Source organism: Protobothrops mucrosquamatus, unplaced genomic scaffold, assembly GCF_001527695.2.
Source record: "Protobothrops mucrosquamatus isolate PMUCROS unplaced genomic scaffold, P.Mucros_1.0 scaffold2282, whole genome shotgun sequence".
Taxonomy (NCBI): Eukaryota; Metazoa; Chordata; class Lepidosauria; order Squamata; family Viperidae; genus Protobothrops; species Protobothrops mucrosquamatus.
This window is the reverse complement of record NW_015388369.1, coordinates 272,601-287,894: the sequence shown is the minus strand read 5'-3', so window position 1 is coordinate 287,894 and position 15,294 is coordinate 272,601. Positions and strand designations below refer to the sequence as shown.

At 42.3% G+C, this 15,294-nt stretch overlaps 1 protein-coding gene across 1 annotated transcript in view; it reads right to left on the bottom strand.

The window, feature by feature from the left end:
- Positions 1-7,590: 7,590 nt before the first annotated feature.
- PRMT7 (protein arginine methyltransferase 7) overlaps positions 7,591-15,294 on the bottom strand; it is a 23,051-nt gene continuing 15,347 nt past the window's right edge. Inside the window, exons 12-17 of the mRNA XM_015824567.1 lie at positions 14,718-14,807; positions 14,256-14,417; positions 13,049-13,123; positions 10,925-11,085; positions 8,775-8,871; positions 7,591-7,826 (exon numbers count right to left, since the gene is read on the bottom strand). Coding sequence (XP_015680053.1) covers positions 7,665-7,826; positions 8,775-8,871; positions 10,925-11,085; positions 13,049-13,123; positions 14,256-14,417; positions 14,718-14,807 — 747 coding nt within the window. The 3' untranslated portion in view covers positions 7,591-7,664. The remainder of the gene's footprint in view (positions 7,827-8,774; positions 8,872-10,924; positions 11,086-13,048; positions 13,124-14,255; positions 14,418-14,717; positions 14,808-15,294) is intronic.

Here is a 15,294-nt window from a genome sequence, read left to right as displayed (position 1 = left end):
TTGCACAGGATTCTCTGAGCTTTTGCAAGAAGGCAGAATGTTTGAAAACTAACAAATGAACCAATGATTCATTTTAAGGTACTTAAACGTATTGATATTTCTGCCCGTGAAGAGTTTTTTTGTTTCTTTTAATTAATTATTTCTCTCTTCTATTCAGGATTGAGGAATTGGCTTTAAAAAAAATGAAACAAGTATACGTTCCCTGTATTTCGATTTCTTTTTCTAACCCTTTTTTTTTTTTAGAACAGTAAGATCCCTAAATCTATTCCATGCTGCAAGGTCAAGCAGGCTAAAATGTCCTAACCTCTCTCACTCACCCACTTCTCAATAGACTGTTAGATTGTGAAGGGCTGTCACAATATCATAGCAACGTTGAAGGGATCTGGGCTTCTTTCTCACAAAGGGTCACCTGGCCAAAATGTCTCCTTGCTTAAAACACATGGGAATCGTGCCAAATGAGAGAACACTCAAATGCCTTTTTATGTCACCTGACCCACACTGGGTCCTACCTTGGAAATCTCTGAAAGGAAGTTTAAGTGGTTGAATTTAAGAGCAGAAGAGTAACAAGTTGCAATACCTTTCATTTTGGAAAGGTATCACACGGAGACTTCTTTTGAAGAAAAGAGGTCGGTGTGTATCTCAGTTTCCTTTTATATGGAAGAGCCAGCCCTTAAATTAAGCCAGACATTCTGGGTGCTCCAACACTGGAGGTTTTTAAGAAGAGATTGGACAACCATTTGTCTGAAATGGTATCATGCTTGAACAGGGGGTTAGACTAGAAGACCTCCAGAGTCCCTTATTCTAAGGACAAATATCAAAGGGTGTCCCAGCCCTTATCTGTTCTTCCTGTCTTCCAAAATAATAATAATAATAAATCTGTGAATAAAACGGTACTGCATGCCCAGCAACAGGGCATCAATTGCAAACTCTGATGGTAGGAAAGCACACAGCAGAATGACATTATGGTAAGGTTATGTAAGAGTGCTATGCTCAAAAGGTGTGACGAGAAAGAGAGTGACAGAAGAGCATCGCTGTGCGTTTACGGCAATGACATAAATATACCCTTAGTTACGGGACCAAAGGATAAATTGACTCAGTTCAGATGTAACGAGCATAACTGAAAAAGCAAGGATTTACCAGACTGAAAATCTACATCTAGGCTGCAAACTCTGGATAGGCACTAGATGTTAAGAGTCATCTGGATTTTCCAGTCCTGACCATGTAACCTTATAAAAACAGCAACAAAAAAAATGTTATCCATCCTCCTCGCACATACCTTACTGGTACAAATGGCAGTGTTTGTTTGAGCCGGTCTTGGATTTGATTTACACTGGGAGACAGTCATTTAAGAACCGTTCGCTTGACTTGTAAATTGGGATCACGCTCATGCATTACAATTCTCCTTGCCGTCAAATCTTAAATCACAGCTTGTTTTTCAGATGTAAACGGAACATTTGTTAACGGAACAACTCCGCGAAGGCGAGGGTGTCGTATTTTTCCTTCCCTTGAGCTACATTCATCTATGTTTTGGAGCTGTAAACATTCCCAAGTAAAAGCCATCTGTATGGTTACAGAAAAGTGCACTTAATTCTTACTGCCTATTTTATGTCGTGTTTATTAAAATCCTAATTGGACAATGTTTTTAACCCTGCGCGTTTCTACAGGCTAAGTGAAATAGCGCCAAAATAGCAAAACTACTAGATTTCTTGAGTAGGTCTCTATATTTTTTTCCCCCTTGATTCTTAGCTGAAAGAAAATTCTCCTTGTATCTCCCCCCCAAAGACATTTAGTGCATATCCTACAAAATGGTTAATGGCAAGTAGTAAAATTTGAAGACTTTGTAGACTGTTGTAGAGGTGACAATTTTCCAGCAGGGCTACGCTCTAGTTCTATGTTTGTATATATCCAGCAGGCTTAAAAGATGTACCCAGTATAAATTTATTCCTCATTGGTAGGTTGCCTGGATGTCAATTCTCCAAATTATTAGCTCAACCCAGCCATGCCACTAAGGATTACCATGGGCCAACAAAACTAGGGGACACCAAGTCAGAGTGGGGTGCTTTTGAGGCATGTGAGAGAGAGACTAAGAAAGAGAGGCTATGGCACAACCTTACCCTCATTGGCACAGAAGTGAACGATGGTTTATCAGACTGAGATTATCCTAGTCAAATTGCGCTGGTATCTTTTACCCAAACCTTTCTCAGCTGAAGATCCTTCATAGCAAGTGATTTCTGAGGATTGAAATCTAGTTTCTCTGAAGGTTATAAAGTCTGAAGAAGCTGTTTTAAAAGGAATCTCAGAAATTACACAATCTTTTAGGTAGTATTCTGGATTTAGAGAAATCAATACTAAACAAAAACCATGTTTTTGCAGAAGTTTGCCGGTACCTTGTGTTTTAGTAAGACTTCTTCAGTGCAAAGTTTCAGAGATGCTTCCCCATTATCAACCGATCCCAAAGATTTCAAATTCCACGAACCAAGGCCAATTCAAATTCCAAATTCCATACAGACTACGAATACTACCAGGCAATCCCAACTTCTGAATTGTCGCGTTGAGGAAATTTCTCTGTAAATGAAAGTCAAAACATCTGCCCCAAGAAAAAAATGTGACCTCTACTTTGGTACTAAGCCCAGAGAACTCCGACTAAAAGTATATGCAATATAAAAAACCTGAACGATTATTAGCTCGAGAAATCCTCAGAGATTACCTAGACTAGCAATGACTGGCTGCAATCCCTTCATACATCATCCTTCTTCAGGTAGCCCACATGCCAGAGCAGGCCAGTTTGGAGAGGGTGACTATGTTATGCCCGAACGTTACCCAGATCATCTGACTAACTATTGTTGGGGGGGGGGGGAGAAAGCCTAATGAGATAGAGGAATTCTGAAGAAGGCAGAATTCAGAGATTATCTTTGTTTGACAATTCTACCACTTTTAGATGCTCTCCTAAGCTCGACTCCTCCTTCTCTTTCTCTTCAGCTACCTTAGAGATACACAATTTATTTTCATTAGACAAGGCAACTTTCTATCCTCTTGATCTGCCCCTCTTCATTAGGAAACAGATGATGCCAGATCAACTCAATCTCTGTCGTGGCTTGAAACCTGTTCTTCAAACTATGGTTGGTTGGGCCATGTTGATCTGGGCTAAGCCTGGCATTCATTCCAAGAAAGATGATCCATCTCCGTCCAGTTTAAAGTTTGAAGATACAACTGGTTTCCATTCAGGGAGGGAGGGAGATTCTGTAGACTTCAAGCATGTAATATACAATGCCCACATTTACTATTCTCATTGATAACACAGATAAAATAAAAACTGGTATTACAGAAGTGGTCATATTCCTCCATCCATAACCTGCACATATTTTAACTATAAATCTTTGTCTTTTAAACTATTGTATTAACAGGTTTAGAAAGCCTAAAAAACTTTTTTTTTTAATTTCAATGATTTTTTTTCTGTATTGTATCCTTCTGAAAAATTAATGTTTTTATATGGTAAGCACATACAAACCTTCTGGCATTTTGGTTATTATTAATATATTATATTATATTATTATTATATCTATATTAAAGAAAGCCAAATGAAAAAAAAATGTTTCATCCATTTCTTTGCGTGTATTGAAATGAATGCAACTTGCAGATCTTCCAGTAACAGGAAGAAACAAGGAATTTGGCCATATTAATGATTTTATTACTTTTACAAAACATACAAAATGAAAACTAGCATAAGCTAACCATCAGAAACAAAGATTAAAACTTCCAGCGATGGAGCGCCCACGATTTCTGGTGGCAAGCTGTTCCACTGGTTAATTGTCCTCACTGTCAGGAAGCTTCTCCTTAATTCCAGGTTGCTTCTCTCTTTGATCAGTTTCTAACCATTGTTTCTCGTCCTGCCCTCTGGTGCTTTGGAGAATAACGTGACCCCCTCTTCCTTGGGGCAGCCCCTCAAATACTGGAACACATAGCTATGATAGTTTTTAAAAACCAAAAAGCTTATTCCCACTTCAAATCTATCATACATCAGCTTGAGAAGGCCATCCTAGATTTACAAGCTGGTATTTCAAGGAGAGATTTTCTGACTGTGAGAATAATTAATCAGTGGAATGGCTTGCTTCTGGAGGTTGTGGGTGCTCCCTCACTGGAGTTTTTTAAAGAAAAGATATGACTGGAATAGTATAGGGTCTTCTTCTTGAGCAGGAGGTTGGACTAGAAGATCTCCAAGGTCCCTTCCACCCTTATCATCCTATATTCTCGATAGACCAACATGGTCAGCTCAGGAATTCTGGGACGCGAAGTCCACAGGTCGCAAGGTTGCCATAGTTGCCCAGTCCTGCTCTTGAGGCCACCACCGATGATTCAAAGGTTCAGGTCAATGAAATAAAAAAAAGGCAGAGGAATGATTTAATGACCCTCTTTTTGGAGATGCATCCCACTGAGGCGGATTTATCTAACTTATGCTGGAATGAATCAGGATCAATCGCACCGCCAGCGTCAGAAGTCCACCGGGACCTTCTAAGACAGGTGCTTCACCCCTCTTTTGAGGCTAATTGTTGCAGCAAAATCTCATTAAGAGGACATTTCTTTCTTTATAGATGAAAGTCTGGCTGCTCTGTGGTTTACCGACCGATCCTTGAACAAGTTAGTATAGATTCAGAAGAGCTGCAAGCGACCGAGACAGTTTGAGATTAATCGAACCTCCCGCAAGCTGGCAGGCAGACCGTTTTGATCAATGGGAAAACGGCCGCCCAAACCGGCGATCCCATTTTAAAATTCTCTCCCTATTCCTGTATTTTTTTCCACAGGGCGCGGATACCAAGGCCTGGAATTAGGTTGGCCCACCATCCTCAACCCCGATTTTTTAAAACGAGGGAGAAATCAATACAACTCTGGCTAATTGAACCAAGAAAATAAAATAAATAAAATAAAATAAATTCTACTCTACTTTTAATGAGCTCACACGGGGCACCAGCCTCTTAAAAGTTTCTTTCAGTTACTGTATATTCACAATTACGGTTCTTGCGTAATTGTTAGACGCTGGGCAGGAAATATTACTGTGCATTCCTGATGGGGTGCAAACAGGGACACCCATGAAAATCGCAAAGGCGGGATGGAAGCCCTTTTAAAATGGATCGCGTGTGAAGATTCGAATTCAGTTCCATCTTTTATTATGGTCACAGACCAGAATAAAAATTAAAACATTCAACTAAAACAGAGAGGGGAACAATTAATAACAGCGTCTGGTAAGGAATGGTGGAATTCCTTACAGGAATGGGGCCACAAGCATCGTCCTTTTTGTATGTTCCGATGAAGTTGACTGCTATACACAAGAGTCAAGGCTCCAGTTTGATGCCACATGACACACACACACACACACAGAGATGCTATTGAGTATACACCATAGATTGGCTCCAAATGAGTGCCCAGGGCAATATTAGAAGGGAACAGGAAGAGGGTGTATGCTGTAATTAGAAAAAAATAGAACTTGAAATGGAATGAGCCAAATAATTCTATTCTATTTCTGGGTTTTCCCAATGGTCTTTTACCCAACTGCTATCCAAGACCAGGTCTTCCCAGCTTCTAAACCCAGAAAAAGATCACCCATATCCTGCTACAGTATCTGCTGAAGCCCCTTTTCATTAAAATAGCTACTACAGATGTCTTAAGCACTCTTTTCTGTTCCATTGAAATGGAATTTGATTTCCAGCACAGATATACATGTTAAACCTTAGCTAGAATTTGTTGCAGGAATCTGGAAGATAAGTGCATGTCTAGCTAAGGGACAAGGTCATACATTTGTGACTAGTCTGGTCAACATCTCCTGCTGTTTCAAAACAATGGGAAAAGACAACGGCACAATTCTATTCCATTTTACCTAGTGCTCATGACTCATGGGAACATTGGCCTGGAAACTGTTTAGCAAGGCAGCGCAAGACGTTTACCAATTTCTTGGAAACACATTTTATTTCAAAGTATTGGTTTTGATGTATGGAGCCCGACATGCAATCTTAGCTATCTTTGCTCGGTATGTCCTAAGGAGTTCAACACGGTGTACTCTTTAAAGCGAGTATTGGATTGTAGCCTTCCGAAATCTCATCCCATTTGTTTTGTCATTCAGGAACAAGGTGTTTTTAAACAGTCACTCCTAAGGATTTGACCTGCTGGGAAGACTATCCCCAAAACTGTCTGGAAGTAAAAAAAAAAAAATAGGACCAGCTTTCTAGTTTTGAGGCACTAAAGATTTCCACCTCCTCCTTCAGACGGAGACTAACAACGTGATGCCATCAAGATGTACCTACGTGATAGGTGGAATTTTAATTTTGCATTGGATTTTGTCAGGTCATTTCATCAGGCGTCTCTGCTATGGAATTAATGGCTTCCATCCCCCTCCAATGAATGTTCCCCAGCTGCAGGGATGCCAGCTTGCCAGCAGCAATCCAATCTCCCTCAAACAAGGGCCAAAAGTATGTCATTCAATAAAAGCTCAAGCAGAAACGCACTGGGGATATTGACACTTGGCAGTTTGCATATATTGAACTGACCAAGGCGTTCGTACCGTATCTTTTGGAAGCAATGATCAATGCGGGCAGGTGCAGTTTTGGAAAGTCTGCCTGGTTCAGTCTTCATAAATTGGCAAGTTATTTTTTGTTTCAAGATGGGACCTGTAACGAGTAAAATGTCTAAAGGAAACCGTTACTTCTGCAACATCTGCTGAGCCTGTAATTCTGCAAGGCCCCTTGGGAACGCGGGAAGATGTTCAAAAAGTGCATTTGTTATTGGCAGACAGGCCAAAACTATGTGCTTATTCTATGCAGCAAGTTGCCCCAAACTGGCTCTTGGCCATTCCCCAGTCTTTTATTCCCTTTGGATCATCAGCCATCACAATATTGCTCAAATGCCAAGGAAGAAAAAAACGTCAGTACCCCCTTGTGGATTTTTGAGCTCAACACTCGTCTTTTCGCCGCTGTCGTGTGCGGTTCCAGTCCTGGCCTAGTTGGCACTAGAGATTTCTCAAGATGCTTGGGAGAAGCAGAAAGAAGGGAGCGATTTTGGAAAAATAACCTGTCGTCCTATATCGGCTCTTTCCGCCACATGCAGCTCCGAGGAAGCGTTGCATACCTTGGTCTCCTTCCTACATTTCAACTACCCCACCAGCTCTCTGCTTGCAGTGAGTCTTCTTTTCCTTGTTACGTTCGTACATCTCTTCCAAAAAGCAAAGGGACTTTCTTGGCTTTTTTCTTTGAAAACGTTTTGCTTCTCATCCAAGAAGCTTCTTCAGTTCTCTTCTTGGATGAGAAGCAAAACTCTGTCAAAGAAAAAAACCCAAAGAAGCCCGCTTGCCTTTTGGAAAAGTACCTTTGGGACAATCATGACCTGGTCGATTGAGAATCTCCATAGACAAATAAGACCGATGTGTCATATGCCTTAAATCAAATCCTCACTGCCCTTGAGCGGCCGATTTAATCCAACCGGCATGGCTGAGAGTTGGGAACTTGCAATCCAAAACTCTGAAGGGGATCAAGTCACCCAACTCAACCATCTTGAGATCAATAATACCCCTGGAGCCCACCCTTTCAAAAATGCAGACTTATGAGAGCCGTCTGTGGATGTATTTATTGATCAAGCTAAAAGGGAGATAAATGCTTTTGATATCACAACAAGAGGCTGTGTTAAATTAAGGGTTTAAAGTCCATGTTGACCTCTCCTGTCGCTGGATCGAAACTTACAGCATACGCAACTGCTGAGGGACCGCTGGCAGGAGAACCTGGTTCAAGTGCTGAACTGAAGAAATAGACCGCCTGCTTGCAGTGAGGGGTCCATTGACAATAGTCCTATGTAGAAAAGAAACAGGAACAATCAGATGGGAAAGTAAGTGAAGGTGTTTTAACATCCATAGCTATCGTTTTCCTTCTGTAGGCCAACATTGCTTGCTTGGGCAAAGAGATGAATAGTCATTTCCAGTTTGAATTCTAAGCATTCACGAATGAAAGCAAATACATGTGTCCCAGGAGAAGGCTGCAGGAATGTGCATATATTAAACTCCTGGTCCCAGTGACCGATCCCAGTGGATCCTCTAATTATCCAGAACATTTTACCTTGGATCAGCAGTACTGTCCTTAGAAATTCTAAAGTGGGGGATGCTGCAATGGCCATAAATGTGAGGACCAGTCATAAGTCAAGCTTGTTCGGTGCTGTCATGAAAGATCACTCAACCAATAGTTGTCGGTTACTATAGTGTTAAGATTTTTTTTCTTTCCCCTTTCTTCGCATTATATTTTAAATGCCACGATTCTCCTGCAACTTACTCTGTTATGCATAGCATAATGGTTCACTTTAAACCCCAGAACTGCTTGTGAAGCCTCCAGGCAAGTCAATCCAAGTGAGCACCAATTCAACTTTACGTTCAATCAACTCCAATCTACATCTGTAGTAAATCCTGTTGCAGGTTGCAGCTAAATCTCTGTTGTTAGGTCCTTAGTGAGCCTGCCCACCCTAACCACGCTGCGCAGTACGCTCTGTAGAGCCGTCCGATCACACGCGGTCCATTTAATTGGAACGGCAGATTCACCACCGTTAATTATTAACTCTGTCTCCTGCGTTATTTTCAGCAACGACTACAACTGAATTCATTCCAAATACGCTCAAAATTAGGCACTGGAACTGAGTAGAATTGATGGGTCTTTTTTTCTTTTTTTTTTAGTCTACGGTGAATTCAATACGATGGCTGTCCCACCTCGCCAATGTCTTGTGCAGCAGAGTTGAAACAGAACATAACCAACCTTTTCATTTGAATCCTGCACAAGTCCTGTGCTAATGGAAACGTTAGGCGCCAGGTGGTACTCCATCCACAGAACAGCTCCGTGACTTTTTGCACACCTGCAAAAATATAGATTTCCTGCAAACCCTGAAGAATACTGATAGAACAACACAGGCATTGTGTAGTGTGCAAAACTCCTTTTGAAATATGAACAGTATTCTGAGATCCATGGGGAAAAGAAAATCAAGATCTTTGCATTGGCAATGTTCGAATTATAAGTTTGCTACATCCTACTAGGCCCATTCCTTCCCAAAAGATGAGGACTGGAATAATGTTCAAAAGGAAGTGGTGGTTCCTCTCCTTCTTCCTTTTGGTTTTGTGAAAGAAATCAAAACCCGGCTGGATACTTTCCCAAAGGTGCTTTTTTATTTTTTTCCAAGAGACAACTGGATTTTGATTTTCCTTCTCATCTAAGAAGCTTCTTCAATTTTGATTGAACAAGTTCATTGAGTCAGAACTGAAGAAGCTTCTTGGATGAGAAGCAAAATGTCTTCAAGGAAAAACAAAGACAGTGCAGTTGGCCTCTTGAAAAAAAAAGTGCTCTTCCAAAAAAAAGCAAATGAATTTTCTTTCTTGGGTTTTTTTTCTTTGAAAACGTTTTGCTTCTCATCCAAGAAGCTTCTTCAGTTCTCTTCTTGGATGAGAAGCAAAAACTCTTTCAAAGAAGAAAAATCAAGGAGGTCCACTTGCCTTTTGGGGAAAAGCACCTTTGGGACAACCGTGACCTGGACGACTGAGAATCTCCATATCCGCTCCTTCTACTTTGCATTAAATGCTTGGTTATTTCCAGATAAAAGGGGTTTGGTTGACCAACCAAAAGGGAATTCTTCACTCGATTTTAAGAAAAAGAATCTCAAAAAAGGAATCTCAGACGCCCAACGTTTTGCCGCCATGAATTACAGGATATTTTCCCCCAAAAAAATTACATTTGATGTTTAAATAAGGATCACTCTGCAGACAAATATTGATTTTTATGGCACATTCCAACATTTTACAGCTGGTACGGCAATAACACCATAATTGGGTGCAACGATAACCCCACAGACTCTGTATATGTTCAGAAAGAAATGTTCAGCCAGGCAAACAGATGGCTGTATTTGGAAAGGAGAAATAAACATCATTATAAATCAAATCATTCCTATGGTACCGGATTGGTTATACATTATTCATTCAGAACAATATGTTACTTCATATGTGAGAGATTGTTTTAATTAGGCCATGACACTGCAAAACTAGCTCTCCCAGGTCAGTTATTCTATGTTAGGTTAAGGTTACTAGACTCAATGACAGAGGCAAGTAACGAACTGCTAATAAAAGACAGGGCTATAACTTGTAATACAACTTAGACGCAACGATGGCGAACCTTTGAGAGACCGAGTGCCCAAACTGCAACCCCAAACCCACTTATGTATCGTTGGGTGCCGGGTGGGCGTGGCTTCGGTGGTAACGGCAGACTGGGTGGGACTAAAAAGTTCAATCAATCAATTCCAACTTTGCGAGATCTTTTTTTTTCCCCGCGAGAAGTTGAAATTGATTGATTGATTGGACTTTTTTTTTTTTTTTGCACACGGTGGCGGAGGCCTAAAGCGAAAAGNGTTGCCCCAGCCTTGCCTCCCCCTGCGACCCCCTCCTCACCAGCAGCCCCCGTGGAGGAGAGTCACCCCCCGAGCGTGGCCCACGCGGAGCAGCGCAGCCAAGGACATGGCAGCCAGGCAGCGTAGACAAGACTCTGCCCTCACGCCCCAATGCGCACAGTTGATGCTGCGGGGCGCGGGCAGAGGGCGTGGCCGCCATGGTGCTGCTGGGCTGCCTGGGCGATCTGCGGCGGGCCCTGGAGGCGGTGAGTGGCCCTGCAGGCAGGCAGAGTGGGGGTGGAACAGGGGCGGGGCCAGTTTTTGGGCACTAGGTCTCTAAAAGGTTCGCCATCACTGTCCTAGCTGGCTTAACTTCAACTCCCAGAATTCTCAGCAAAGGCCACTGTGAGTGAGAAACTCTAGGAGTTGAAGTCCACATCAGTGGAAGTCCTCCCAGTTTGGAAACAGTGTCTTGGAGCGTCCTGTAAACACGTTCAATATTGCAGTTTAGTCCACCCACCCACCCTAGAATACTGACCGTGACAGGTTTATGATGCCTTCGTTCATCAGAGGATGTTCTGGTACGGCTTGCTGGAAGTCAAAGGTCAGAACTGTCAGGGCATCAGAGGTGGATCTGCACGGGTATTCCCAAAGTGGATGGGGCTCGGCTTCCCTCGATTCTCGGAAGTCTAAGGAATTCTAAAGGACGTGTCAAGAAAAATCGGGTTTAGAAAGAAGCACCTCTCTGAAATTCCAAAGTATTGAAAGAGTAGACTACTAAGTGGCTTGCTAATATGAACAATTAACGATGCAAGACTGTGAAACTTATTTTTTTTTCATAAAACAAGAAGAATAATGAGACTAGTTTTAATGCAGGAGCATTTTTTTGGGGGTTCAGATTCTAAATTTATGGACTGCTCACTGTAAATCCCAATTTGCTCTTAAGGAGCCAGTAAGGTAGGAGGTCTTCAAACTTGGCCCTTTTATGACTTTTGTGGACTTCAACTCTCAGAATTCCTCAGCCAGCATGGCTGGCTGAGGAATTCTGGGAGCTGAAGTCCACAAAAGTCATAAAAGGGCCAAGTTTGAAGACCCCTGCACTAAGGGAACCATTCCAGATTCTTTAGATCCAGTTTGGACAATATGAGACTTCAGATGGCCTGCACCACCACTGTTGAACACTCTGCTAGTTTGCAACCATTTTGAAATGACAGCACATAAAACAACAGATACACACTACTTAAAATGCAGGCCTAGCAATTAAAAATGGTCCTTCCCAACCTATAAAATATATGCAAAACATCAGCCCTGTTCAAAAGCATAAAGAGTCCTCTCTACTTTGCCTTTATTTAAGACCACAGTATTATCCAGTGGCTTATAAGTTTAGTTTCCATCTCTCCTGCATCGGCCCCGATCCAGGATCAGGATTTCTCAACCCTGGCCACTTCAAGCCGCGTGGATTTCAACTCCCAGAATTCCCCAGCCAGTCATGCTGGGTTGAGGAACCCAGTACTACAGTAATTGGTCAGAAAAGGAAAACAAGAGTCCTGAATTGGTGTAAAAAAGCTAAGCAGTTTTTACTGGTTACTACATGGATAAGAGACCACTAAGAGATCCCACAGCGCTAGGCTACACAGGAAAGCCAAACCACATGCCAGAAAATGGATATGGCAAAGACTTTTTTGACTATTGCCAAGGAAAGTGCCCTGGCCCATTCAGGAAGTCAGGGGGATTTGACCCTAATTCAAATGAGACTTGTCTTTTACTAATGTTGTTTCCTAATGATTGGCATTCAGCTACCTGCTCCTCCTTTAAAACCAGGAGGACAAAAAATATCACGGCTGCATCAGACCCCTGGGAATCATGCGGCTTGTTTAAGTTTTGGCTGAAGGCAACTTTAACAAAATGCACAAACCAGTTTTGACCTAACGCGCAACACGGCGAACCTGTGGCATGTGCACAGACTCAAGGCGGAGGGCTTCACCAGAATCCAGAAAGCATTTGTCTTCATTAATTGGTGAGGGGCTCCATGTTTGTGCCCTTTTCACAGCAGATTTTGCTACAGGCTCACAGCTGCTAATGTGACTCATTAAACCCATCATCCCAGACATTTCTAAGTAGTGCTTTCCAATAACTACACATTTTTGCAATTAAGTTAATTGGCCCTATGCTCTCCAACAATGAGGGTTGAGAACTTGCAAAACCCCTTATTATAATCACAAAAAGGATGTGGCACAAAGGTCCTTGTGGGAGTACACGGTATTTTAAGTAACATCGTTGAACCTTCCGTTTCTCAGCTTAATTTTGGCTGCTGCGACAAAGATTTTGCGCGGGATCGTTGTACAATGGCCCCGCTGCAAAGTTTCGTATTTTAAAAAAAAATAGATTAGTACTATTTTTAAAGGCACAGATGTGCTGCTGTTCTTATTGTTAGACTTTTTAGGCTAATAATGATTAGACTAGACACTATTAGATTTTTGTGTGCGTTTAACTGTAGACCAAAGCCAGATCTGATATCGATGGGGTCCTTGGTACTCTCTGACACTGATGGATTTCTTACAGACATTTCATTACCAAACTAGGTAATATCATCGGTGCATCTGACATCTCACAAGATATGAACACGATGATTCATTGGACTTTTCACCAGGTGACAGCTCACCTTTATCATGTCATCCATAAGGCGCATATCAAAACCTTCACAGGTACCACACGGGCTTCGGATTCGCCACAAATCCTAATGGAGGAAGAAAGAAGAAGCCTTTCTCAGCAGTGTAAATTCCAGTAAAACACAAGAATTGGCTCACAGGATAATCGTTCATCCCTCCTTAGCCACAGAAATGTTGGACTCAATTGTAGTCGTAAGTCAAGAACTACCTATAACTTCATAGAGATAGAGAGAGACAGAGACAATCAGACAGAGAAACAGAGAGACAGACAAAGAGAGAGAGACAGAAAGAGACACAGGGAGACACAGACAGAGACAGAGAGAGAAGAGAGACAAACAGACAGACACAGAAAGAGAAACAGAGACAGAGATAGAGAGAAGAGACAGAGACAAACAGACAGACAGAGAGAAGAGAGAGACAGAGAGAGAAGAGAGACAAACAGACAGACACAGAAAGAGAAACAGAGAGAGAGAGAGGAGACAGAGACAAACAGACAGAGAGAAGAGAGAGACAGAGAGAGAGAAGAGACAGAGAGAGAAGAGAGACAGACAGACACAGAAAGAGAAACAGAGATAGAGATAGAGAGAGAGAGACAAACAGACAGACAGAGAGAAGACAGAGACATGGAGAGAGAAGAGACAGAGAGAGAAGAGAGACAGACAGACACAGAAAGAGAAACAGAGACAGAGACAGAGAGAAGAGACAGAGACAAACAGACAGAGAGAGAGAAGAGAGAGACAGAAAGAGAGACAAACTGACAGACACAGAAAGAGAAACAGAGACAGAGATAGAGAGAAGAGACAGAGACAAACAGACAGACAGAGAGAAGAGAGAGACAGAGAGGAGAGAGACAGAGAGAGAGGAGACAAACAGACACAGAAAGAGAAACAGAGACAGAGAGAGAGAAGAGACAGAGACAAACAGAGAGAAGAGAGAGACAGAGAGAGAAGAGAGAGAGAGAAGAGACAGAGACAAACAGACAGACAGAGAGAGGAGAGAGAGATAGAGACAAAGAGAGAGAGACAGAGAGATGTTCATAGATATTAATTTGACCAACCACCCTCTGCTTTCCCACCCTACAGGATAATCAAGGAAAATGTTCAGCTGGACTTATATAACGCATTCCTCAGACAAAAGAAGTGTGAAACGAAAACATATTATTACTGGAAACCAACCAACCCCTCCCCAACTCATCCTTACCTTGAATTCCACCGTCATCAGGTGGAGAGAAGCCGATTGGGGAAGGACGGTCACGTCACGGGAAAGATGGCTCTCCAAAGCCGTCCGGGCAAACCAGAAATATAAATTGTGCCAGGGCAGCAGGCTCGTAGAGAAGAAAGGCTCGCCGATTAAAAGGGATATCTCAAGGAAAGGGAAACAAAAGGACATGAATAACTGAACCAGCCCCAGGTGGCACAGAAAGACGCAGAGAAACTCAATTTTCATCATCAACACCCAGGGTCTTCAAACTTGGCCCTTTTAGGACTTGTGGACTTCAACTCCCAGAATTCCTCAGCCAGCCATGCTGGCTGAGGAATTCTGGGAGTTGAAGTCCACAAGTCCTAAAAGGGCCAAGTTTGAAGACCCCTGCTTTAGGTGGAGGGAAAGACCGGCAGCAGCACCTCCCTTGCCCAACAGAACTGCATGCTCAGGGGGTCTTACCTTCCTGCCTTGAAAATCGGAGGGGGTTAACAATTCAGGATGCTTTTCTAGAATGGTAATTTCATCTTCCAAACGGTTGGCCGTAAAAATCTTTAGGGGAAGGAGAAGAAACAAGAAAGAAAAACCTGTCAATGCTCCTGTGAGTAATTTTTTTTTTGAAAAAAAAAAACCTGTTGGGTGGGGAAAAGAAAAGCATTTACGATACTATTGAGTAGTAAGAACAGCAAGAAGTTAAGTCCAGCACGTAAGGTAAGGTATAGGCTGCTAATGTTTCAGGGTGGGGAAATGAGTCAGTGGGAGTTCAGCCAGGAGGAAACACTCTGCTGAAGACACAGCGGCTTTGAGAAGCGTCGCTCTATGTTTGCAAAATATGGACACAAAAAAACTTACTGCTTACTTTTTGCATGAGTGAGCAAGAAAGCGAAGAACACTCCAGCGTAAACACCTAAAAGAAGAAGATGGTGAGGGTGGTGTCATTATTCTAAACCAGATATGTCAAACACAAGGCCCGGGGGCCGGATGCGGTCCACGAAGTGGTTTCATGTGGCCCACGAAGACATCCTGGAAACAGTGAGGG